Source organism: Bufo bufo, chromosome 6 (assembly GCF_905171765.1).
Source record: "Bufo bufo chromosome 6, aBufBuf1.1, whole genome shotgun sequence".
Lineage (NCBI taxonomy): Eukaryota > Metazoa > Chordata > Amphibia > Anura > Bufonidae > Bufo > Bufo bufo.
This window is the reverse complement of record NC_053394.1, coordinates 216,444,385-216,470,416: the sequence shown is the minus strand read 5'-3', so window position 1 is coordinate 216,470,416 and position 26,032 is coordinate 216,444,385. Positions and strand designations below refer to the sequence as shown.

At 44.4% G+C, this 26,032-nt stretch overlaps 1 protein-coding gene across 1 annotated transcript in view; it reads left to right on the top strand.

Moving 5' to 3' along the window:
- The first annotated feature begins 10,715 nt into the window (after positions 1–10,715).
- Positions 10,716–26,032, top strand: part of ZCCHC24 (zinc finger CCHC-type containing 24) — a 154,058-nt gene continuing 138,741 nt past the window's right edge. The window contains exon 1 of the mRNA XM_040434779.1: positions 10,716–11,131. Within this exon, the coding sequence (XP_040290713.1) occupies positions 10,895–11,131 (237 nt within the window). The 5' untranslated portion in view covers positions 10,716–10,894. The remainder of the gene's footprint in view (positions 11,132–26,032) is intronic.

Here is a 26,032-nt window from a genome sequence, read left to right as displayed (position 1 = left end):
TTTTTTGCGGAACCATTGAAATGAATGGTTCTGTATACGGAACGCAAAAAACGGCCAGTAAACGAGAAAAAAAAACGGCCGTGTGCTACCCTGGCCTGCAGCATCTCCTGACTTGTCTCACATTGAGAACGTCTGGAGTGTCATTGGTCAGCAATTGCAAAGGAGGCTGCCAGCAGTGGTTCTTGATGATTTGTGTGCCTAAGTACATTCAGCATGGCAGGAAATTTCTCAGTCAACCAAAAATAACCTCATTGACGACATGTAAGTCAATACTGAATCAATCAAGATGTTTTGATTGTAGTATTGCTATCATTTGCATATCGTAAACAGGTACTATTTATTTCCAAAATTCCATGATTTTTTTTCCTTCTCGGTATTGTAATTACAAAGTTAAGGAGTGTAGCTTATTTTTAAAATTTTGGTTACTTTCACACTAGGGTTGTTAGAATCCGGCAGGCAGTTCCATTGCTGGAACTGCCTGCCGGATCCGGCAAAGCGTATGCAAACGGATATCTTTTTTTTCGGATCCTTTAGACAGATCCGGTGAAATACTGTTATCTGGTTTCAAATAGAACGGATCCGGTATTTAAATGTTTCAAAGATCAAAAGAACCAATTTCAGATGCAAATTGTACAGTGGCTATAAAAGACAACCGAAGGTCACATACCTCTCAGAAGATAGCAAAGATGATGCCGGACCACATTCAGTTTTGATTTCAGGCTCTAATACTTGTTTCCCACTGGAGGAGACGTCTTCGAGCCAGCTATTGGGTGCATCCGATCACTTCTGCCAGAATGAGAAGGGGAGCATTCGAAATTCTGTTTCCTGAATTGCGGAATTATCCGGACAAGTTTCTCAACTACCTACGATCAGTGTCTCCAGTTTCGACGATCTGCTACAAAGGGTGCCTCATCGCATCGAAAGACAGGACACCATTTTCCGTCTAAGTATTTCACCTGCAGAACGGTTAATACTTACCATAAGGTAGATATTATTTTTTTCACATTTTTATATTTTGCTAGTAACTGTTATTTTTGTATAACTTTTTTACGTAGTTTTTCCTGGTTCAAAGCTGAGCCTAGACATATTTCCCTACCCCATGGTACAAACACTTTCTGTATTTGATACTGTGCTCTACCTAGCGCAGCTCTTGATTGCACAGGCCAAGGGCTTAAAAGGCTCTGCATTAGTATTGTTCACTGTGACTTCACCGGCTCCAATGGTCAGGCTTTACCCCTATCTCGACCATTAGAGACGTTGACTTTACTGTGAGCAATGCTAGCCAGAAGCATACGCCTATCGTTCTCCATGGAGAGCCCGTTCCATCACTGGATTTCAATTTTTTTTTTATCTCTCTGCCCTGTGAGAATGACCACAGAACAAAGGAAACCATTTGAGCATTTAACAGTGGTATGGCCAGTTTAAAGTCCCAAACACTGGCAACCAAATTATATAGCTTGTATTTTTTGGGGGGGCTTTTTTTTTTTTTCACATATTTACTCATTTTTATTTACACTCTTTTTAATTTTTCTTCTGATAGATTTCTGGCAACAAAAGAAAGTTTGATGTCCCTCCGTTATCAGTTTCGTCTAGGAATATCCACAGTTTCCTTGATTGTTAAGGATATGTGCCATGCTTTGTAGGAGCAGGTACATGCAGAATTTATACCACATACAAGGGGGCGACAGTGGATTGAAATTTCAGAAATATTTTGGGAGGTGTACCGGTTTCCTAACTGTCTTGGGGCAGTGGACGGGAAACCATATACGTATTATCAAGCCCCAAGGCACTGGTTCAGAGTACTTTTACTACAAAAAATATTTTTCAATTAATTAATGGCCATCGCTGATGCCTAGTACCGTTTTGTGGCAATTGATGTTGGGGCTTAATGGCCGAACCAATGATTCAATGGTCTTTAAAATTCTGACATAGGGCGAAGGCTATACAATAGAAAATTAGATTTTCCACCACCTCAACCTCTACCCATTCCCTAGGTGTTGGTTGCTGATGAAGCGTTTCAGATGTGTGGCAATCTAATTAACCACCTCCGGACCGCCTAACACAGGATCGCGTTCCGGAGGTGGCAGCCCTGCGCACAGTCAAGCACACAGGCGCGCGCGCTCACAGGAACGGAAGGTAAGAGAGTGGATCTCCAGCCTGCCAGCGGCGATCGTTCGCTGGCAGGCTGGAGATGTGATTTTTTTAACCCCTAACAGGTATATTAGACGCTGTTTTGATAACAGCGTCTAATATACCTGCTACCTGGTCCTCTGGTGGTCCCCTTTGTTCGGATCGACCACCAGAGGACACAGGTAGCTCAGTAATATGTTGCACCAAGCACCACTACACTACACTCCCCCCCCCCCCCCCTGTCACTTGTTAACCCCTTATTCACCCTTGATCACCCCATATAGACTCCCTGATCACCCCCCTGTCATTGATTACCCCCCTGTCATTGATCACCCCCCTGTAAAGCTCCATTCAGATGTCCGCATGATTTTTACGGATCCACTGATAGATGGATCGGATCCGCAAAACGCATACGGACGTCTGAATGGAGCCTTACAGGGGCGTGATCAATGACTGTGGTGATCACCCCATATAGACTCCCTGATCACCCCCCTGTCATTGATTACCCCCCTGTAAAGCTCCATTCAGACATCCGCATGATTTTTACGGATCCACTGATAGATGGATCGGATCCGCAAAACGCATACGGACGTCTGAATGGAGCCTTACAGGGGGCATGATCAATGACTGTGGTGATCACCCCATATAGACTCCCTGATCACCCCCCTGTCATTGATTACCCCCCTGTCATTGATTACCCCCCTGTCATTGATTACCCCCCTGTCATTGATCACCCCCCTGTAAAGCTCCATTCAGATGTCCGCATGATTTTTACGGATCCACTGATAGATGGATCGGATCCGCAAAACGCATACGGACGTCTGAATGGAGCCTTACAGGGGCGTGATCAATGACTGTGGTGATCACCCCATATAGACTCCCTGATCACCCCCCTGTCATTGATTACCCCCCTGTAAAGCTCCATTCAGACGTCCGCATGATTTTTACGGATCCACTGATAGATGGATCGGATCCGCAAAACGCATACGGACGTCTGAATGGAGCCTTACAGGGGCGTGATCAATGACTGCGGTGATCACCCCATATAGACTCCCTGATCACCCCCCTGTCATTGATTACCCCCCTGTCATTGATCACCCCCCTGTAAAGCTCCATTCAGATGTCCGCATGATTTTTACGGATCCACTGATAGATGGATCGGATCCGCAAAACACATACAGGCGTCTCCCTGGAGCCTTCCGGGGGGGTGATCATCCCATATAGACTCCCTGATCACCCCCCCTGTCATTGATCACCCCCCCTGTCATTGATCACCCCCCCTGTCAGGCTGCATTCAGATGTCCGTATGATTTTTACGGATCCACGGATACATGGATCGGATCCGCAAAACACATACGGACATCTGAATGGAGCCTTATAGGGGGGTGATCAATGACAGGGGGGTGATCACCCCATATAGACTCCCTGATCACCCCCCTGTCATTGATCACCCCCCTGTCATTGATCACCCCCCTGTCATTGATCACCCCTCTGTAAGGCTCCATTCAGACATTTTTTTGGCCCAAGTTAGCGGAAATTATTATTTTTTTCTTACAAAGTCTCATATTCCACTAACTTGTGTCAAAAATTAAATCTCACATGAATAAAAATTAAATCTCACATGAACTCACCATACCCCTCACGGAATCCAAATGCGTAAAATTTTTTAGACATTTATATTCCAGACTTCTTCTCACGCTTTAGTGCCCCCGAAAGGTGCTCGTTGGAATGTGGGCCCCTTTGCCCACCTAGGCTGCAAAAAAGTGTCACACATGTGGTATCTCCGTATTCAGGAGAAGTTGGGGAATGTGTTTTGGGGTGTCATTTTACATATACCCATGCTGGGTGAGAGAAATATCTTGGTCAAATGCCAACTTTGTATAAAAAAATGGGAAAAGTTGTCTTTTGCCAAGATATTTCTCTCACCCAGCATGGGTATATGTAAAATGACACACCAAAACACATTCCCCAACTTCTCCTGAATACGGAGATACCACATGTGACACTTTTTTGCAGCCTAGGTGGGCAAAGGGGCCCATATTCCAAAGAGCACCTTTCGGATTTCACTGGTCATTTTTTACAGAATTTGATTTCAAACTCCTTACCACACATTTGGGCCCCTAGAATGCCAGGGCAGTATAACTACCCCACAAGTGACCCCATTTTGGAAAGAAGACACCCCAAGGTATTCGCTGATGGGCATAGTGAGTTCATGGAAGTTTTTATTTTTTGTCACAAGTTAGTGGAATATGAGACTTTGTAAGAAAAAAATAAAAATAAAAAAAATCATCATTTTCCGCTAACTTGTGACAAAAAATAAAAAGTTCTATGAACTCACTATGCCCATCAGCGAATACCTTAGGGTGTCTACTTTCCGAAATGGGGTCATTTGTGGGGTGTTTGTACTGTTTGGGCATTGTAGAACCTCAGGAAACATGACAGGTGCTCAGAAAGTCAGAGCTGCTTCAAAAAGCGGAAATTCACATTCTTGTACCATAGTTTGTAAACGCTATAACTTTTACCCAAACCAGCGCCTGTTCCTCGGAGCACTATGACGTCATCGGCGCAGGCGCAGTGGAGATGTCTGAGCAGGGAAGCGATCAGACATTCACTGCGCATGCGCTGAATACGAGGAGCATCGCATTCCGGAGGAGATGGGCGGGCTGGAGGGACGCGCTGGGCGGCGGCAGTTTGTTAAGGTAGACGGAGCCTCTAGGTGCTAATCACGCCCCCATAGCACCTAGAGGCTCATTTGCATATCTATATAAGTTATTTTTTTAGCTAAACGGCAGGACAATAAGCTCTTATATTAGGATGGTTAGATAGAGCAGACACTAGCGGATCGCTAGTGTCTGAAAGCTAAATAGGTGAAACGAAGTGATAGAAACCCTTTAAGCACTGGGGGCTGAGGTGGTTAAACTTTATTGCAGCCGGGAATTAAACCGGAGCAAAGGCATATTCAACTACCGCCTGACTAGGGCCAGAAGAATGGTGGAATGCGCATTCGGCATTCTGATGGCTAAATGGCGGATTTTCACCAAACCCATTCAACTTAAAATAGAAATTGTTGATGAACCACTACATGTCGAGCTGATCCCTGAAGACAGTGATTTGGCCAGTACTGAAAGTTTTGGACCGATCACTGTAGCGGTTTCCAGGATGAGAGACTCCTTTGCTGAATATTTCTGCTCCGCTGCAGGAAGAGTGGACTGGCAGGACCAAATGATTTAAATTATTTGTGGGGGTTTTTCATTAAAAATTAATGTAATTTGAATATATTCTAGATACAGTTTGGTTGCATGGTTATGTGGGTGGGTGGATACAGTAGTGTGTTTATTGATTTTAAAAACATGTTTTGTAAAATTTGTTTCAGTTTATTAAACTTTTTTTTTATATACCATATACTGAGTCTTATATACTGATCTCCCCACGCTGGAGGAGCGACAAATACTTGTGTCGCTCCTCCAGCATTGGGAGATTGTCAGGCCACTCTTCTCCACACTAGTCTTCAACATTCTCTCCCAACGCTGGAGGAGCAACAAAAAATAAAAATAAATAAAGGTTAGTCTTTAAAATACATGATTTTGTGACATCAAAAATGCTTTACTATTTAATTGATCTAGCCACAACGACAATGAAAATACATTTGTTGTTAAACTGTCGGTGGCATTGACCCACATCAACTAGACGGTAAACCACTTCTGAGCAATAAAACATACATGCAATCTACAAATGAAATACTGTATACTTACGGCACTGCTCCTGTTTCCTGTCTCTGAGGTCCTCCCAATTCGGCACAATTGCCTTACCGATTTTGTGTTAGAGAAGCCGGGTTGCGTTGTGGTCTGCGTGGCGGCGGTCGGTGTGGTCGCACAATGCTGTACGCGCCTCCACCATCCGGATGAGGAGGTCATGGTCTATAAGAAAAAACTGACATCCTCCTCATCCATTCTGGTGAGGACTCAGGAACCCTAAAATAAACAAAACAAACCCAAAAATTTTAAATACTGTTTGAAACTTTTAGGAATTTAAAATACTTTGATTGCAAATACTTACACGACCCCGACTGCCGCGCGTTTCCCGACTTCCTCTGGTGGAGGCTTGAGGACCTCTCTGAGAGGCAACGGGACGAGATGGCTGTAAAATAGAAAAAAAATTATAATTTGATAACATTCAATAACATTTATTTTTGGGGAAAAAAAATAAATTAAACACCTATCATTTGCTGTCCTCCACCCCCACTTTCCTCCTCTGTTGAGCCTTCTTGGCCAGGATGCATCTCCTCCACAGACGATGACTGAGAAAAAATAAAAAACATAATTAGAATAATGACAAAATATTACAGTGGGGCATGCTATAATCCAACTTTACCTACACGTCGTCGAGGAGGAGAGCTCCCGGCCTCTCTTGAAGAAGATATGTCTAAAAAAAAAAAATTATATTTGAACTTTACACACGACAAGCAGACCCACATAAATATTACTTTCAAGTTATGGAAAAAATATTAACTCGGGCGGGCTGTCTGCCAGGCGGGCTTGCTTTGTTTTTTCTAAAAAATTACAAGGAGTGGTAGTTATATTCTTGTACCTAGTGTAAAGAAGGTACCTGGAATCATCATGGATGGAAGGTATGTGTCACCGATGTTCCTGGCCTTGGTGAAGTAAGAGCCAGTATTTTATGTCAGCAGCAGCTATTGCTAATTGACACCTAAAGATTTAGCATGGCTGTTATAGCTGATTCTGGACAGCTCTTACTGGGAGTAGTCAAAGTGCTGGGTGGGTGACTACTCCCCATGGTTCAGGCTGGGTTTTGCCAGGCATAAAAACCAGCCAGCACTGCCAGGTGTGTGGATTTACTTCCCTCTGACAGTGGAGCTCAGGAATCTGTGTGCTGTGAACTGAGGGCTCTGTTGGGATTTGAGGTTTAAGCCGGGCTGGAGGACTCAGGCCCCTCTAAAGGCAAACAGGCCGCCTATGGGCTTGATAAGACTGAATGGCTAATAGGGTGTAAGTTAACACCCAGGAGAAAAGGTGACTTATTGTTTATGGACTTTCCTTGTGTGTGAACAAACACCAAGCCACCTGCGTTTTGTGATACAGCTTATATGCATTTTGTTATACACCTATGAAGTGTAGACTAGCCCTGTTCACATCACTCATTATCGGGATTGGCCTTATTGCTTAGGCTAGTTTCACTACAGCGTTATTGAGATCTGGCAGACTGTTCCGACAGGAAACATCCTGCAGGGGTCTCTCTCTGGATCCAGCATTGCTGGAAACTACATGATTGCCTTCCAGCCCCTTTAACTATAATGGGGACCAGCGGAGATCCAGCGACAATCTGGCAAATATGCCGAGAATCGGCCAGACCGCTGCAGGAACAGCCTGCTGGATGTCACTAACGTTAGTTGCTCACACTTGATAGATATGCAGATATGTCCAGACTAGATTAATTATTGATGTCTAATATTATGATACTTTTGCTGGTTTAGGTGACATACTATCCTGGGCCATATCAACAAGTCTATACTTAAAGAGGACCTTTCATCTGTTTTACTTATAGGAGCTAAATACCTGTACTTGCAGGGTAGATCCCCCCCCCCCCCCCCCCCCCCCCCCACTGATGCTGCCACTCATTTTTTTTTTTAAACATCGCTCCTATGCCCCCGTCTGAAGTTCTCACCCTCAGTATGTAAATACTGAGCATCAGTACAAGGAGGAGGAGACACCAGGGATTCTCAATGGGCGTCTCCTTCTGCCTGTGCTGTGCCACGATCCAATCACAGCGGAGAGGATCACAGCCAGGGAGAAAAAACAGCTCACCTTCTCCCTGGCTTTGACGTTCTCCGCTGTGATTGGATCGCGGCACAGCACAGGGAGAAGGAGACGCCCATTGAGAAACCCTGGTGTCTCCTCCTCCCTGTACCGATGCTCAGTATTTACATACTGAGCCTGAAAACTTCAGGGGGGCACAGCGGGGCATAGGAGCGATGTTTTTTTTAAAAAAAACGGGTGGCAGCATCAGCGGGTACAGGTATTTAGCTCCTATAAGTAAAACAGATGAAAGGTCCTCTTTAAGTAAAGACTTGTTGATATGGCCCAAGATAGTATGTCACCTAAACCAGCAAAAGTATCATAATATTAGACATCAATAATTAATCTAGTCTGGACATAGTTGCTCACACTTGATAGATATGCAGATAACGTTAGTGACATCCAGCAGGCTGTTCCCGCTGATGCTGCCATCTGTTTTTTTTTTAAAAACATCGCTCCTATGCCCCGCTGTGCCCCCCTGAAGTTTTCAGGCTCAGTATGTAAATACTGAGCATCGGTACAGGGAGGAGGAGACACCAGGGTTTCTCAATGGGCGTCTCCTTCTCCCTGTGCCGTGCCGTGATCCAATCACAGCGGAGAGCGTCACAGCCAGGGAGAAGGAGACGCCCATTGAGAATCCCTGGTGTCTCCTCCTCCTTGTACTGATGCTCAGTATTTACATACTGAGCGTGAGAACTTCAGGCGGGGGCACCGGGGCGTAGGAGCGATGTTTAAAAAAAAATATTAGTGGCAGCATCAGTGGGGAAGGGGGGGGGGGGGGGGGGAATCTACCCTGCAAGTACAGGTATTTAGCTTCTATAAGTAAAACAGATGAAAGGTCCTCTTTAAGTAGCAGCAGTGTAAGTATATGCCACAGCTAGTGGTGTGTGTGTGTGTGTATATATGTATATCTATATGGTTTTTCACTTATTCACTGCTGTATCCCTGCAATCCAGCAGCAACCGCTGCACTTCTACACCAGTGATGGTCAGTTCGCAGTGCGGGCTGCCATCTTTAGTAAGGTAGACTCACCCGTCCGGCGATGCACAGGTAAGCCCTTACCTGTGCCAGGAGCCGGTCTGAAATCAAATGCAGTCACCAGGAGCAGGCAGTTCCGAGAACAGCCGCCGGGGGCCTTCATCGGGCTGTTCTCGGAACTGCCTGCTCCCGGTGACCGCATTTGATTTCAGACCGGCTCCTGGCACAGGTAAGGGCTTACCTGTGCATCGCCGGACGGGTGAGTCTACCTTACTAAATATGGCACTGCGAGCTGACCATCACTGTTCTACATTATAGGAAAAAGTGCTGGATGGTGTGCGCTCCCGCTGTCCCAGCCACCAGAGAAGGCTGCGCTTTTCTTATAGCTTTGCAGCATGGCCACTGCTGCTGGATAAAAAATTATATTGTGATAAAAAAATGAAGCAAGCCAGCAAAGGAGGCAATATGGACATGACAATACATTAGTACAGGGATCAGCAACCTTCAGCACTCCAGCTTCTGTGAAATTCAACTCCCAGCATGCAAACATGCTCGGCTGCTCTTCTAACTTCAATGGAAGTGAATGAAGCATTCTGGGAGTTGTAGTTTCTGAACAGCTGGAGTGCCGGAGGTTGCTGATCCCTGCATTAGCTTTCTCTACATTATAAATGCCATTTGCTGAAGTGAGACAACCCTTTTAACATGGCATTTATAGGGACAGGTCAGTGATCAGGGTCACGCTTACCAGGACGGGAGCTGTGATTAAGCAGGGAGACATTAGGGTCCTGTTAAGCGCTGCCAATCAGTTTTCTTCTTTTTTTTTTCTAGACAGCTTATCCCAAAATCATAGACGGCCAATGCTATATAAGTAATACATGTCTACGGAACAGATACTCATTACCAGTGTTTACTGTGAGCTGTGAAATTATGAGAATTACCACCAAAATAACCTAGTCAAGTACCAGCAGCCTCAAATAAATCATGGACACATTCATTTTTTTTATTTTTACGGACACAGGAAAAAAGTCACCTATTTTTACGGACTGTCCAGAAATTTTTGGACGGTTGGAAACCTTGATTCTAATAGACTCTTCATTAGGACTGTTTAGACTGGTTATATTTTAATTGAAGTCAAGATCAAACTTCTGCACTTGTGTTTCACCTATAAAAGCCAACAGCTGGCGGTTAATCCACTCCAGGTCCATAGAGAGCCACCAGTCAGGAAGCCCACATGACAAGGGGCCACAATAGACAGCCACCAGTCAGGGAGCCCACGTGACAAGGGGCCGCAATAGAGAGCCACCAGTCAGGGAGCCCAGGTGACAAGGGGCCGCAATAGAGAGCCACCAGTCAGGGAGCCCAGGTGACAAGGGGCCGCAATAGAGAGCCACCAGTCAGGGAGCCCACGTGACAAGGGGCCGCAATAGAGAGCCACCAGTCGGGGAGCCCACATGACAAGGGGCCGCAATAGAGAGCCACCAGTCGGGGAGCCCAGGTGACAAGGGGCCGCAATAGAGAGCCACCAGTCGGGGAGCCCACATGACAAGGGGCCGCAATAGAGAGCCACCAGTCGGGGAGCCCACATGACAAGGGGCCGCAATAGAGAGCCACCAGTCAGGGAGCCCACGTGACAAGGGGCCGCTCCAGCCCGGCTACTCATTCACCACAGGATTCCTAGAAGAACGGGCCGAGGCCACAGGAAGAGCGCTGTCCGTCCACGCTGCGCATGCAGATGAGCTACCAGCACTGGCCAATCGGAGCAGCGTGTGGGCGGGGCCGCCAAGTCACATAGCGGATTGCAGAGAATAAGGGAAAACTTTGCAGAGAGAAGTTTGCAGCGATGCCCTTACTGAGCCCTCTGCCAGATCCCTGTAGGAAGGAAAGATAGGGGCAGGAAGAGGAGGAAGAGGGCAGAAGACCAGCGCTGGAGGGGCCCGAGGCTGAGGGCATCTCTCTTGGAACAGGAGGACAAGATGAGCCTGTTGTCCGCTATAGACACTGCGTCAGTATACCAGCCTGCCCAGCTCCTGAACTGGGTCTACCTATCCCTGCAGGACACACATCAACCAAGTGCCTTTGACGCCTTCAGACCAGAGTCCACTTCTGCCTCCCACCATGATCTCAGCAGCTATTCCAAGAGCCCCTCAGAGCTGAACTCCTCCATCCACTCCAGCTATCTCAGCAGCTTCCTGCAGCTCCAGAGGACTGAGGTGTGTCCCTCACTTCCCCAAATCCCCCTCTTCCTTCTGTCTGTCACTGTGGCCTCCTCACTCTTCTAGTCCATCTCTGTGTACTACATTCATGTATATAGCCCGTTGTCTGTCTCAGTTTAACCCTTCCCAGGCAGGCATGTTGATGAGATACTATTGATGCTTAGATCTGTGTCTGTTTATGGCCATATTGCAGGAAAAGCCATGTCCCCTATTATGACACAGCAGCAACTGTTATTTGTCTTTGGGTGAAAATGTTGCTGGTTCCAGACTTTTCTCTGTCTCCTGAGAAGCCATTTCTGCCTTGTCCAGCAAGTCGCATTTCATTGCTCTGCGCAGAAAATTCCTTTATTTGCTTTAGAGTCCAGGGAAGTGTAAGGATAATATTGTTGACAGTGCGATTAACCCAGTCAGTGCCAAGAGAAATCGAAACCACTGCCCCCGACAGCTGCTGGAGACAAATGGTTAGACACATTTGCCAGTGAGTGATCCCAGACTGTAAAATCTGTCCAGGCCCTAGAACAAAAAAAGAGGAGAAGAAAATTCCATAAGCCGTGTCCAAGTGCTCTAGAAAAGTTTCAATAACAGCTTCAGGATTGATATTTGTCTCACTTCAAAGCATCCCTGGAAAAGCCATCCAAGGCACAGCTCAACAACACAAGGGTTTCATCCAAGAGTATATGGGGAAGATTGTGGATGTGGAGGTCAGCTGAGGAGTGGGGAGAATCATGTAATAATGAAAGCATCAGTACAGTAAGCCATCCACCCACTGTACCCAGCCAGCCTGATACCCGCAGGGTACAGGGTGTTCACCTAGACTTCAGACCTTCATAGACATGAATCGTGGATAGTGTTGAGCAAACTTGTGTTTTAAGTTCGGCGTTCGGGTTATCGAAGAATCGCGTTATGGATTCCGCTACCACGGACCATAACGGAATTTAGAATCCATAACGCGATTCTTCGATAACCCGAACTTTAGACGCCGAACTTAATACACAAGTTCGCTCAACACTAATTGTGGAGTCTCCAACTTGTAACCCTCTAACTGCTGCAAAACTACAACCTTCAGCATATCCTGGAAGATGGAGGCCGACGGTGCATGCTAGGAGTTGTAGTTTTGCAATCAAAGGTTGAGTATCACTGATCTAGTATATTATAAATGTATCCTACTTTACTACATTGGGAGCAACCTCTGCCGTATTATTACATACATTGAGGTGTATGAGCTTTTATTTTTCATCCTTTGACTCTCCGGAAGCGTTCAGACTACAGCTCCCAGCATGTCTACGAACAGTAGGAAGCTGGGACTTGTAGTGGCCAGCTGTGGATGTATGATAAATAATCCTAACCGATCTTCTGCGGTGGATTAATTAGATGGCTCGTGGTATTTTCTATTTCCGGGAAATGTCATATCTGCCCGATCCTGCATGCAGCCCAGGGCCCATTCTAGTTTTGCTTTTATACTGTGGATAGATCATATTTAAAATAGGTCAAGTGTGTCTCCAAAGCCCCCATTATCCAGTTAGTTCCAGTATCAGAAGACATGACTTTAATCTCTTGGGCTGCATTGTTCTCTGGGAATTTTCACTTTTCAGGATGGAAACTTTCTGAATCCAGATAGTGCAGTCCTGTTATCTGCAGTCCTATGTCAAATCAGCATATTCAGTTGTGCCAAACGAAGCTTTGCTACATCAATACATAATTGCTTTCACCGACCACTACTGTCTATAGTAATATTAGCATTCGCACCAAGTTCAGGCCTTCATCTATATAGGACAACTTGGACTTGCACATAGACACGTACTGTCTGGTTCTACAAATACTGGCTGCTATACATGAATCAGCTAATAGAAAGTTAGGGTTAATTTTGGTTCTTTGTCTATAATCAATGGCGGAGCAGCACCCAGTGCATTTGGAGCTGAATTTCATGAAAACCTATCTATACAAGAGTGAATAGAGCATACACATTGATAACTCCTCTTTGGCACAACTCATGATGCTGTCAGAATACAAATGGCCCTCAACAGTTAAACTATTCAGTATCCCTAGTGTGCTGGAGAGTGGGGAGTGCACAGAGCTGCCCCTAATGATACCGAGGGGGGATGGTTGGCATTTTATGTGCTAGGGGACTTTTGTACATGGTTTAATGTGGCCTGAACTAATAAAACGTATTCCTCCCACTTTAACGCCTTCCATACTTGAGCTGTTGAGGCCAGTTGTGCAGCTGACTCTTACTAGCAGGTATTTGTCAAGCTGTGTAAATGATAATGGACTCCTAAAGTGTCACCTCCACCAACATAGAAGTGTTTGTCCAAAGCGAACAGCGCAGGATGAGAGTTCATCTTGTCTATGAAGGTACTTAGATGTGTCCATCAATGCTTTGTAGTTGTAAAGGATTGTTAATAACGGGAACGCTACACTATGGTTTATTAAAGAGCAGAACCATAAATGATCACTGTAAGGGTCCATTCACACGTCCGCATGAATGGGTCTGCAACCGTTCTGCATCTTCGCAAAACAGGTGCGGACCCATTCATTTTCAATGGGGCTGAAAAAGATGCGGACAGCACACAGTGTGCTGTCCGCATCCGCACTTCCGTTCCGCCAAAAAAATAGAACATGTCCTATTCTTGTCCGCAGACACGGATAAGAAAAGGCATTTCTATTTAAAGTGCCTGGCATGTGCGGTCCGCCGGTGTCCGTGTTTTGTGGATCCGCAATTTGCGGACAGCAAAACACTTGCAGATGTGTGTATGGACCCTAAGGCATAAAATGAGATGGGTTATTCTAATTCTGTTTGCTTCTGAGAAGATTAGTTGACGTCTGTGCATTTTCTTTGTAGAGTATAACCAGGGATCACGGTCTTCTTCAGAGGAGGTTCCTTGTAGCTGAGCCACTGATTGTCTTAATATCATTGGCAATGTTGTTTCTCCGGAGGTTCTGTAAAGTTCCTTTTATAAGCAGACTAAGCCTTATCAAACTGTGAGTCTCTAGCAGTAGGATAGATCATGTTCTCTGCCGATATTAGGAGTCCTACTCATGTTTGCTGAAATAAACAGCAATAGGTGTCGAGCTTTCCAGATTTGATGTATTTGTTGCTGGAGGCATCTACAGGCTGGTAGGGTCCGAGCCGACTGGTGGCCAATATGTTCTCATTGGTGTGAAAACGCTTTGAGCTATTTTCTGTCGATGACTGAAAGTTTTTGTTGCTTTTCCAAAGTACAATTGTCTTATGATTTATTTGCAAATTATTCACCACAACGACAAGAGGGAAGCAATGAGTTTTTTTTTTATTAATTGTATTTTTATAGTATTTATTTTATTTGTGAAGCACCAACATAGTCCACACATTATTTTCTTCCTTTGTTTGCGTGGGTTTGCTCCGGGTACTCCGGTTTCCTCCCAGACATACTGATAGGGACCTTAGATTGTGAGCCCCATTGGAGACAGCAAGCTATAATAATGTCTGTAAAGCGCTGTGGAATATGTCAGCGCTATAGAGGTGAGTAAAGTAATAATAAACATTAAGTCATATTTCACCTTCCAGTCCTTCACATCAGTCTTTCATGCATCCGGCTGAATGGCATAGCCGATTACAAGAAGTTGCAGTGGTGCAAATAGTTCCTGTGGCTCCATCATACAGGGTGTGCCACTGTATAGTGCACCATGAGGGTGCCATGTCTCACAAATACCTGTTGTAAGGGGGCAGATTGGGAAATTAAAGTAGCCCTGGAAAAAAGATAAATATTCGCAGACACATTGGTGGTAAGTTGGGCCAGTGCAAAAATACAATGGAACACCCCTTTAAGATGCTAGAAAACAGTTCCCTGACTCTGATATGTCGCTCTATAGTCAACTATACAACACTATCTTTTTTATATAACGCCCTATAGTGATAATCATATCTATGAATATATAGTACTATAGTGAGACAAGCAGCACAATAACTACATATAGAGCCCTATAGTGAGATATGGAGCACCAGAATGATATATACAGCCTTATAGTAATACAATATATGGAGCACTATTACACATACAGACCTACAGTAGTATATAGCTTCCTATGCTTACTGTTGGCCAGCTTACAGGTCATGAATGACATGCTGACCCAAAATGCTGAGCTGCTGAATAGTTTTTGGGGGGCATACAGGCTATGGCATTATAACCTGATGGGTCCACTAGGATTTTTCCCTCTGGAGTCAATGGCCAATCCTCCCCTGCCCTTGCAATACAGCAATTGATGGAGCATGCAAAAATATAGGTACAGTAGGGACTTTTTATAGAAACTGTTATATGGAGATGAGACCCAATTCCCCATCAAGAATGCAGACAAAATATTGAACTATTGTTGGTATCACATGATGACAGCCACTATTTTGGGAATATGGTAGTTATATTTCTTGGCTTACACTAAAAAGATCAATAATTATATTGTATCTGTGTTCAACCGTCACTGACTTCTCAGGCCTCATATCTGTGTATGGGGTTGTGACAATGACAGACGGCCAGCTGACGGTGTTAAATTAAGAAGTGACCTAACATTGGCTAAAATAGAAATAGATTAATAACTGATTGCGTTGCAAGCTTCAAAAATACTCTAGGCTTTAGACGGGGAGTGTTCATATCTAATACAGTGAAGCCTTCATTATTCGCATTCCAACTCTATAAACTTGTTTGAGCATATGTTACTGGATTACTATTTTTTCCAAATACTTTTGAACATTATCCTATATGGATTGTAAACCCAAGATGATTTTTTTAAAAATACAATAAATCATTTGTATACACATTTAATTCAGACACGGTATGGCAATACTGGATGTAAAAAAGGCATTAGCATTTTTGCAAAGCGCACTTTTGTAGCGGTTTCTTCCTCAGTGGTATTAATAGAATAAAGTATGCTACAAAATGCTAGAGATAGGCTATACTGTGGCTTAAAATGCAGCAGAAAGAAATCACTGAAACTATTAGAAGTAAAAAGACACCAAATCTCAATACAATCAGTGAAAAAATGTCCAAACTAGCGACAAAAATGTCTAAGTATAAACTAGGGGTAGAAAATGCACCACACCCACTTTTTTAGACCTGGCGTGAGTGGGGAGAAGTCGCAGATTGCGGCGCAACTAACCGTTGTGCCACAATCTATGCCTGAAATACACTAATATAGGCATATCTCAGGTTAATAAATGACCCCCTCTGTGTCTTAAAATCAGTTCCATTCATTTGAATGGGGCAGCAAGCACATGGATTTCTGCAAGCTCCATTAAGGGGAATGGAACTGATTTTCAGTCGTGGAATTTTCTGCCCCAAAATCTGCCGCGTGTGAAGGCACCCTTACACTGCCAGATCATTGCTAACGAGCGTTCATATGAATACTTGTTAGTGATGATCTGCACGATTATCTGCCAGTGTAATATAAGCTTAAAGGGGTTATCCGACACTAGCAAATGCTCCCCCATATGCCGGGCCCCTCACACTGATTCTACTTACCTGACTCCCCGCGTCGCTTCTGGTCCCCGCACCGCCGCCGCTGCTTCTCCCCGTGCGCAGATAAAAACATCCGGTGTTCGGAGGGGCAGCCAATGGCAGTCGGTGACGGGTATGAGCATCCCTAGCGTCACCCTCGATGCTAGGGAGGCTCGTCCCCGTCGCCGCCTGCCATTGGCTGCCCCCCAACACCAGATGTTTTCATCTACGCATGGGAGAAGCAATGGCAGCGGTGCGGGGACCAGGAGCGACGGCAGGGAGCCAGGTAAGTGTGTGGGGGCCGGCATATGGGGGAGCATTTGTTAGTGTCTGATAACTACTTTAAGTGTACTCTGAAGTCTCAAACCAACTTGTTTCTTTAGCAATATATATGGATTCAGCGGGGAAATAGGAGGTAAAAGTTTTAAGGTTGTTTAAAGTGACATTAGTAAAGCATTTTAAGAAGCCACTGCTGAATAAGGGTACTTTCACAGTAGCGTTTTTCTTTTCCGGCACTGAGTTACATCAAAAGGGCTCAATGACGGAAAAGAACTGATCAGGTATATCCCCATGCATTCTGAATGGAGAGTAATCTGTTCAGACTGCATAAGGATGTCTTCAATTCAGTCATTTTGACTGATCAGGCAAAAGATAAAACCGTAGCATGCTACAGTTTTATCTCCGGCGAAAAAAACGGAAGACTTGCATTTTTTTCCCATAGGAATTCAAAATACCGGATTGCCGGATCTGTCCTTCTGCGCAGACCGAAAAAAAGGTGAAAAAAAATAAATGCCAGATCCGTTTTGCCGGATGACACAGGAAAGACGGATCCGGCATTTCAATGCATTTTTCTGACTGATCAGGCATTTTTAAGACTGATCAGGATCCTGGCGACGGAACACTTGCCGGATCACTCTGCCGCAAGTGTGAATGTAGCCTAACACATGGGTCTTAGTTTCATAGTGTAAACATGGATGCACAATGAAAATAGGACCTAAAGGATATTGTATTTTGTATTTTCACTCCTTTCTTTCTTGGAGCCATAACTTTTTTTTTACCATTTTACCGTATGATTGTTAGTTGTACTTTCTAATGACCCCTTTTTATATTTAATACAATGTTGTGGGAAGCTGGAAAAAAATTCTAATTGGGTGGAATTGGAAAAAAAACAAAACAATTCTGCCACAGTTTTATGGGTTTCAGATTTACTGTACATGGCGTTCCCTAGTAGTTAGTACGATTACAACGATGTGTTAATACTGAAAAAAAAAATAAAACTTTTGAATTTTTTTTTCTTTTCCTCTCCATATTCTGACTCCTGTAACTTTTTATAGTTCAGTCTAGGGTTGTTGTGGGTATCGAAATATCGATACCCAATCAATACTTTTGTCCTGATATGGGTTCGGTATCGGGATTTGCCTTTTATCGATACTAGGCTGCGCTACTGCGCAGCCCAGTATCAGAGAACATGGAGCGGACTGCTAACACTCTCCCTCCCCCTGTGCCTCCGCTGCCAATGAGGAGAGAGACGGGCGGAGATGGGGAGGGCGAACCTCGCCACCAATGAAAATTAACGTCTAATACAGATACAGAAGGCTGGTACGGTGGCAGAATCACATAGCCGGCACCCGACCTTTATGACAGGGTGCTGCGATCAGCGGAAGTTAACCCCTTAGGTGCCGCACCTGAGGGGTTAACTGCCACTGATCGCAGCTCCCTGTCAGAGGCAGGGTGCCGGCTATGTGATTCTGCCACCGCACCAGCCTCCTGTATCTGTATTAGACGTTAATTATTATTGGTGGCGCAGTGCGCCCTACCCCCCAGTATTAAAATCATTGGTGGCACAATGCGCCTCAACCCCCTCCAGTATTAAAATCATTGGTGGCAGTGGCCACAGGGTCCCCTCCCCTCCTCTTCATTGGTAGTACAGTGGCAGTGTAATCGCGGGGCTCCGATCGGTTACCATTGCAGCCAGGACGCTACTGAAGCCCTGGCTGCCATAGTAAGCTCCCTGCTGCTGTGTGTACTATGCACAGGGCAGCAGGGAGAGTGTGAAGTCCTATTCACCCTGATAGAGCTCTATTGGAGTGAATAGGACAAGGGATCAAAAGATCCCAGGTACTAACCCCTAAGGGGGCTAATAGTTATTAAATAAAAAAAAAATAAAAAAAAGCCAAAATATTAAGTATAAATCACCCCCTTTTCCCAATTTTATATATAAACAATAAATAAATAAACATATTATTTATCGCCACGTCCAAAAAATCCAAACTATTTAAAATATTTAAAAAAATCTCCTATGCGGTGAATGCCGAACAGAAAAAAATTAAAACCGTGATTCACCATTTTTTTTTAGTCACCTTGTCCCCTCAAAAAATAGGATAGGACTGTTTGATTATGGGCTGGACGTTCCATAAAATGCGAAATGCATGCTTTTTTTTGGTATTTTATTTTTTTCACGTGGTATCGAGTATCGCAATACTTTTTTATGGTATCGAACCCGAATCAAAATTTTGGTATCGCAACAACCGTAGTTAAGTCTACAGAGCTGTCTGTGGGCTCATTTTTTGTGAGGGGATATATAATTTTTATTGACACTGTTTTGGAGTGTGTGCCTTTTTTATTACCATATTTTCCGACGTATAAGACGACTGGGCGTATAAGATGACCCCCAACTTTTCCATTTAAAATATAGGGTTTGGGCTATACTCGCTGTATAAGACTACCTCTGAATGCCCAGCCCTCCCTGTCTTCAAGACGATCTTCTCCAGTCCAGGGAACTGACTGGGATCTGTGGATGGCACTGTTATGAGGAGGGGGATCTGTGAATGGCACTGTTATGGGAGGGGGATTAGTGGATGACACTGCTATGGGGAGGGGGATCAGTGGATGACACTGTTATGGGGGGATCTATGGATAACACTATATAGCATCTTATACTATATGTGTCATCCACAGATCCACCCTATGACAGTGTCAACCACAGATCCCCCATCCCCCTCCCTATAACAGTGCCATCCACAGATCCCCCCCTAAACAGTGCCATCCACAGATCCTCCCTAAACAGTGCCATCCACAGATCCCCCCCCCTAAACAGTGCCATCCACAGATCCCCCCCCCTAAACAGTGCCATCCACAGATCCCCCTAAACAGTGCCATCCACAGATCCCCCCCTAAACAGTGCCATCCACAGATCCCCCCCTAAACAGTGCCATCCACAGACCCCCCCCTAAACAGTGCCATCCACAGATCCCCCCCCTAAACAGTGCCATCCACAGATCCCCCCCCTAAACAGTGCCATCCACAGATCCCCCCCTAAACAGTGCCATCCACAGATACCCCCCCTAAACAGTGCCATCCACAGATCCCCCCCCCTAAACAGTGCCATCCACAGATCCCCCCCTAAACAGCGCCATCCACAGATCCCCCCCCTAAACAGTGCCATCCACAGATCCCCCTAAACAGTGCCATACACAGATCCCCCCCTAAACAGTGCCATCCACAGATCCCCCTCCCCATAACAGTGCCATCCACAGATCCCCCTCCCCATAACAGTGCCATCCACAGATCCCCCTCCCCATAACAGTGATCCCCCTCCCCATAACAGTGCTATCCACAGATCCCCCTCCCCATAACAGTGCCATCCACAGATCCCCCTCCCCGACGCTCAGAGGAGTAGACATTTATTAACTGTAATCCGTAACTTTAACTTTAAATAAGCGCTCATCTCTTTACTAGGGTATCTTACTCTCAGCTCCGGTAAAAGGCAGTGCGGACGGCAGTGGGAGGAGCATTTGCGTGACGTCCCTGAGTGAGCGCCGCCCGTACTGCTTGTTACCGGAGCTGAGAGTAAGATACCCTAGTAAAGAGATGAAAGCTGATTTAGAGTTAAAGTTACGGATTACAGTTAATAAATGTATACTCCTCTGAGCGGCGGGGTCCTGTATATTCTAACCCCCAGGCAAGCGTCCCCGGGGGATGGGGGGGTTGGAATATACCATCGGATTTGAGTTTTCACGATCTCACTGAGATCGTGAAATCTCAGATCCGATGGTATATTCTAACCCCCAGGCAAGCGTCCCCGTCACCATGGGAACGCCTGGGGGTTAGAATATACCATCGGATCTGAGTATACCCTACGTATAAGACGACCCCCGACTTTTGAAAAGAATTTCTAGTGTTAGAAAGTCGTCTTATACGCCGGAAAATACGGTACTTTTTCAACGAAAAAAATGGCAAATGGTCCATTTTTTTTCTGTTACAGCGTTCACCATACGTGGATAGTAAATTCAGTATATTCCAATGCAGTGCTGCCACCTTCAGGCCTACATTGGAATATACCTCTGATAGGCCTGGTAGCCAATCACTACCAAGAAACAGCTTCCCTGATCTCAGCAAGAGCAAACTGTTCTAGCCCAGGAAAGCTGCCTCAAATGTTGTGGTCACAATTGATCATGGCATCTGAGGGGTTAAATATCTATGATTGGCATTATTGCTGATCGCAGATATTAGCCCTGGGTGTCTGCTGTTTAGAACAGCAGAAACCCTGTGGCTATGGTGCCCGCAGCGTTCGGTGGAGTGGACGCCATATTTAAAAACTGGACTTGTACAGCAGAGGTCCAGAATGAATTAAAGGGTTGTCCAACCATTTTTAAGTGAACCTTATCCTCAGGTCGCACCCTGCTGATCTGCTGTTCAGTGTAGCTCTGTCACCGTAAGTCAGTACCGGAACTACACAGCATTATATCAACATTGTAGTGGACAGTGCTTGTCACTTGAGCGGGGACAGCGCTGCATTGACGAGCACTGTTTACTACAATGTTGACATTGCTGTGTAGGTGAAGTGCTGACTTCTGGCTCCACAGAACAGCTGTTCTCTAGGGGGTATGGGGTGTCAGGCCCCGCCAATCAGCTAGTGAAGTCCTATCCTGGGGACAGACGATCAATTAAAAATGGCCAGACAACCCCTTTAATACAGCTAGTTGCACTTATTATTATTTGTTAATAACTCCCAAGAGCTCAGATTTCTAGCAACTTGAAATAGTTTTACACTTGCTAAGATCTTAGGTATTCAGGGATGTCTCCAAAAATAAAAGGGCCTTTACAAGCTATGTGCCTTAAGAGGGCATTTCTGTTCGGAATGTGTCCATTTAAATGGGTGTTTTGATTCATGGTCAGGTCCATGATGTGTCCTGCTGTGATGTCACTCTTAACTTTAGCATTTACACTGCGTGCAGAATTTTTAAGCAAATGAGTATTTTGACCACATCATCCTCTTTATGCATGTTGTCTTACTCCAAGCTGTATAGGCTCGAAAGCCTACTACAAATTAAGCATATTAGGTGATGTGCATCTCTGTAATGAGAAGGGGTGTGGTCTAATGACATCAACACCCTATATTAGGTGTGCATAATTATTAGGCAACTTCCTTTCCTTTGGCAAAATGGGTCAAAAGAAGGACTTGACAGGCTCAGAAAAGTCAAAAATAGTGAGATATCTTGCAGAAGGATGCAGCACTCTTAAAATTGCAAAGCTTCTGAAGCGTGATCATCGAACAATCAAGCGTTTCATTCAAAATAGTCAACAGGGTCGCAAGAAGCGTGTGGAAAAACCAAGGCACAAAATAACTGCCCATGAACTGAGAAAAGTCAAGCGTGCAGCTTGGCCATATTTCAGAGCTGCAACATCACTGGAGTGCCCAAAAGCACAAGGTGTGCAATACTCAGAGACATGGCCAAGGTAAGAAAGGCTGAAAGACGACCACCACTGAACAAGACACACAAGCTGAAACGTCAAGACTGGGCCAAGAAATATCTCAAGACTGATTTTTCTAAGGTTTTATGGACTGATGAAATGAGAGTGAGTCTTGATGGGCCAGATGGATGGGCCCGTGGCTGGATTGGTAAAGGGCAGAGAGCTCCAGTCCGACTTAGACGCCAGCAAGGTGGAGGTGGAGTACTGGTTTGGGCTGGTATAATCAAAGATGAGCTTGTGGGGCCTTTTCGGGTTGAGGATGGAGTCAAGCTCAACTCACAGTCCTACTGCCAGTTTCTGGAAGACACCTTCTTCAAGCAGTGGTACAGGAAGAAGTCTGCATCCTTCAAGAAAAACATGATTTTCATGCAGGACAATGCTCCATCACACGCGTCCAAGTACTCCACAGCGTGGCTGGCAAGAAAGGGTATAAAAGAAGAAAATCTAATGACATGGCCTCCTTGTTCACCTGATCTGAACCCCATTGAGAACCTGTGGTCCATCATCAAATGTGAGATTTACAAGGAGGGAAAACAGTACACCTCTCTGAACAGTGTCTGGGAGGCTGTGGTTGCTGCTGCACGCAATGTTGATGGTGAACAGATCAAAACACTGACAGAATCCATGGATGGCAGGCTTTTGAGTGTCCTTGCAAAGAAAGGTGGCTATATTGGTCACTGATTTGTTTTTGTTTTGTTTTTGAATGTCAGAAATGTATATTTGTGAATGTTGAGATGTTATATTGGTTTCACTGTTAAAAATAAATAATTGAAATGGGTATATATTTGTTTTTTGTTAAGTTGCCTAATAATTATGCACAGTAATAGTCACCTGCACACACAGATATCCCCCTAAAATAGCTAAATCTAAAAATAAACTAAAAACTACTTCCAAAAATATTCAGCTTTGATATTAATGAGTTTTTTGGGTTCATTGAGAACATGGTTGTTGTTCAATAATAAAATTAATCCTCAAAAATACAACTTGCCTAATAATTCTTCACTCCCTGTATATGAAACTCCATTTTGCTTTGGTGCCTCTGAAACCCAGTGTTAGAATTATCTGCTACCTCTCTAGTGTCAGTTTTAAAGGGAGGGTCAATCGACTTTCATCTAGAATAGATCCTTGGAAAACTCTCTATAAGGTACACTCATTGTCCCAACCATCCTGCTTCTGCTACACTGCCAAACTGAACATCTGTTTAAAATTATACCAATAATTGATATATATCTTTTTCTTTTTTTGTTAAAATATGAGACTCCAATTGACTATATATGCATAATATAAATATATCATAGTTTAGAATAAACTTTTAGTTTCATTTGCTTTAAAATGACCTGTAACCTCTCCTGACATGTCTGTTTTAGCAGCTCGTTGTATCCCCTAATAGTAACAATTCAGGATCATCTATTCTTATGACGCTGTGATGTGCTGTTCCCTTTATTATTCCTGCTAGACATTTTGAATGAATTGTTAGAAGTATGCAATGGACCTGACCAGATGGTCCAGATGATTGTTACCAATTGTGGGTGTGTCCCTGAACAGTCTATTATCCAATCAGTGCTGCCAGCGTCAGGCTGTGCGGAGAAACTGCAATGTCTATCTGGACCTTAATTCTAAACTTCTAGTAATTAATTGAAAACTTCTAGAAGGAATAATAAAGGAATGACACATCCTCGAGTCATAAGAATAGATGCTCTAGAATTGTTATTAGGGTACTTTAACATTAGTGGCAAGGGACTCCGGCGGGTGAACAGCCTGTCGGATCCGTCCTGCCGCTAGTTCATGTGTGCCCCCATTAGGCCCCTTGAAGACGAGCGTGTCTGGATTAGGGAAAATCATGCGAGTATGTACGCAATTACAGTCAGTTTTGTCTGCGATTGCGTTCCGATGTTCAGTTTTTATCGCACGGGTGCAATGCGTTTTGCAAGCGCGTGATAAAAAACTGACTGTGGTACCCAGACCCGAACCCGGACTTCTTCACTGAAGTTCGGGTTTGGGATCGGTGTTCTGTATATTTTATTATTTTCCATTATAACATGGTTATAATGGAAAATAATAGCATTCTTTAATTCAGAATGCTAAGTAAAAAGTCCATTGTGGGGTTAAAAAAAAAAAAAAATATGTAACTCACCTCATCCACTTGATCGCGCAGCCGGGCTCGTCTTCTTTCTTCTTCAAAGATCTGGCTGGAAAAGGACCTTTCGGTTCTTTATCTTCATTCAGCAGAACCTGCGCTTACGTCACCGCGCTCACCACATGGTGAGCACGATGACATCACCGAAGGTCGTTTTCCTGGCAGCATACAATGGCAATCAGCTGCTTCAAAGACCACCAGGAGTTACAGCAGCGGCACGGCAGCGCATGGCGAGAGGCAGCCGGACTAAAAGTACTGCAAGTTAAGGCTGCAATCCAAAGAAATACACTGAATTACATGCAGTCTTTTGCACTGCAGATAACTCTTGATTAAAATCAACCAGAAATGCTAAAAAGTATACTTGTAACCTTGACCCAAAAGGCCAGAAACTGACAAATACTCAGAGTAAGGTCACCATATCCTTGCCATATACCGTCACAACTGCTATGCGAGTTTTGTGGTGTAAAAAAGCCACAAAAGATGCCTATTTTTTTAACATTTGGTCAAATGCTCTAAAAATGTATTCCTTTACGTAACAAGTATAAACGGCTAAAATTAAACCCCCCATGGCTTACAGCTAGTGTAAAAAGGTCAATAAATGACAAAAAAGGGTATTAAAAAAATACAAATCTGAGGGGTCTCCTGTAGCGTTTGAAAGTTACAAATGTCTTAATAAAATCTGTAAAAAGAAGATAAAATTAGCAAAAATACAAAACGAACAGCAGGTGGCAAAAGAGAGCAAAACTAATTCCAAAAAATTATTCAAATATATAAACGCTAAAAAACCTAGGTCTGAGCAGGTAGGACCACTAAATAATGGTTAATGGGAGTTAGTCACTGAAGGTAAGGAAAAGGCAGAGTTACTAAAAGTTTTTTTTAGCTCTGTATATACAAAAGAAGAGAAAGGAGCTGATATCTGTGGTGCTGGGGCTGTTAGTACATCCAGTGATATACTCAATTGGCTAACTGTAGATATGGTCCAAGAAAAGTTAAATAAAGTAAATGTGAACAAGGCTCTGGGTCCAGATGGATTACACCCAACAGTTCTTAAAGCTCAGATCAATCATTGATATGCCCCTGTTTATAATTTTTAAAGATTCTCTAGGTACTAGTACAGTGCCAAGTGATTGGCGCAAGGCAAATGTGGTACCCATATTCAAAAAAGGATCTAGGTCCTCCATAGGTAATTATAGACCAGTTAGTTTACCTTCTGTTGTGGGAAAACTGTTTGAAGGACTCTTAGGGCTGTTTCACAGGAGCGAGTCCATTGCGGGAATCGCGCTCCGTGTGCGAGTCTGATCCTCCGCTCTGGAATTGCAGGAGCGCACAGCATTATCATGATTTATAATGCTATGTGTTCTCTGCATGGCCTTTTTTCTACAGAATCATACTGAGATGTCACTACGATTCTGTGGAAAAAAGGCCATGCAGAGAACACATAGCATTATAAATCATGATAATGCTGTGCGCTCCTGCAAGTCCAGAGCAGAGGATCACACTCACACACGGAGCGTGATCCCCGCAATGGACTCGCTCGTGTGA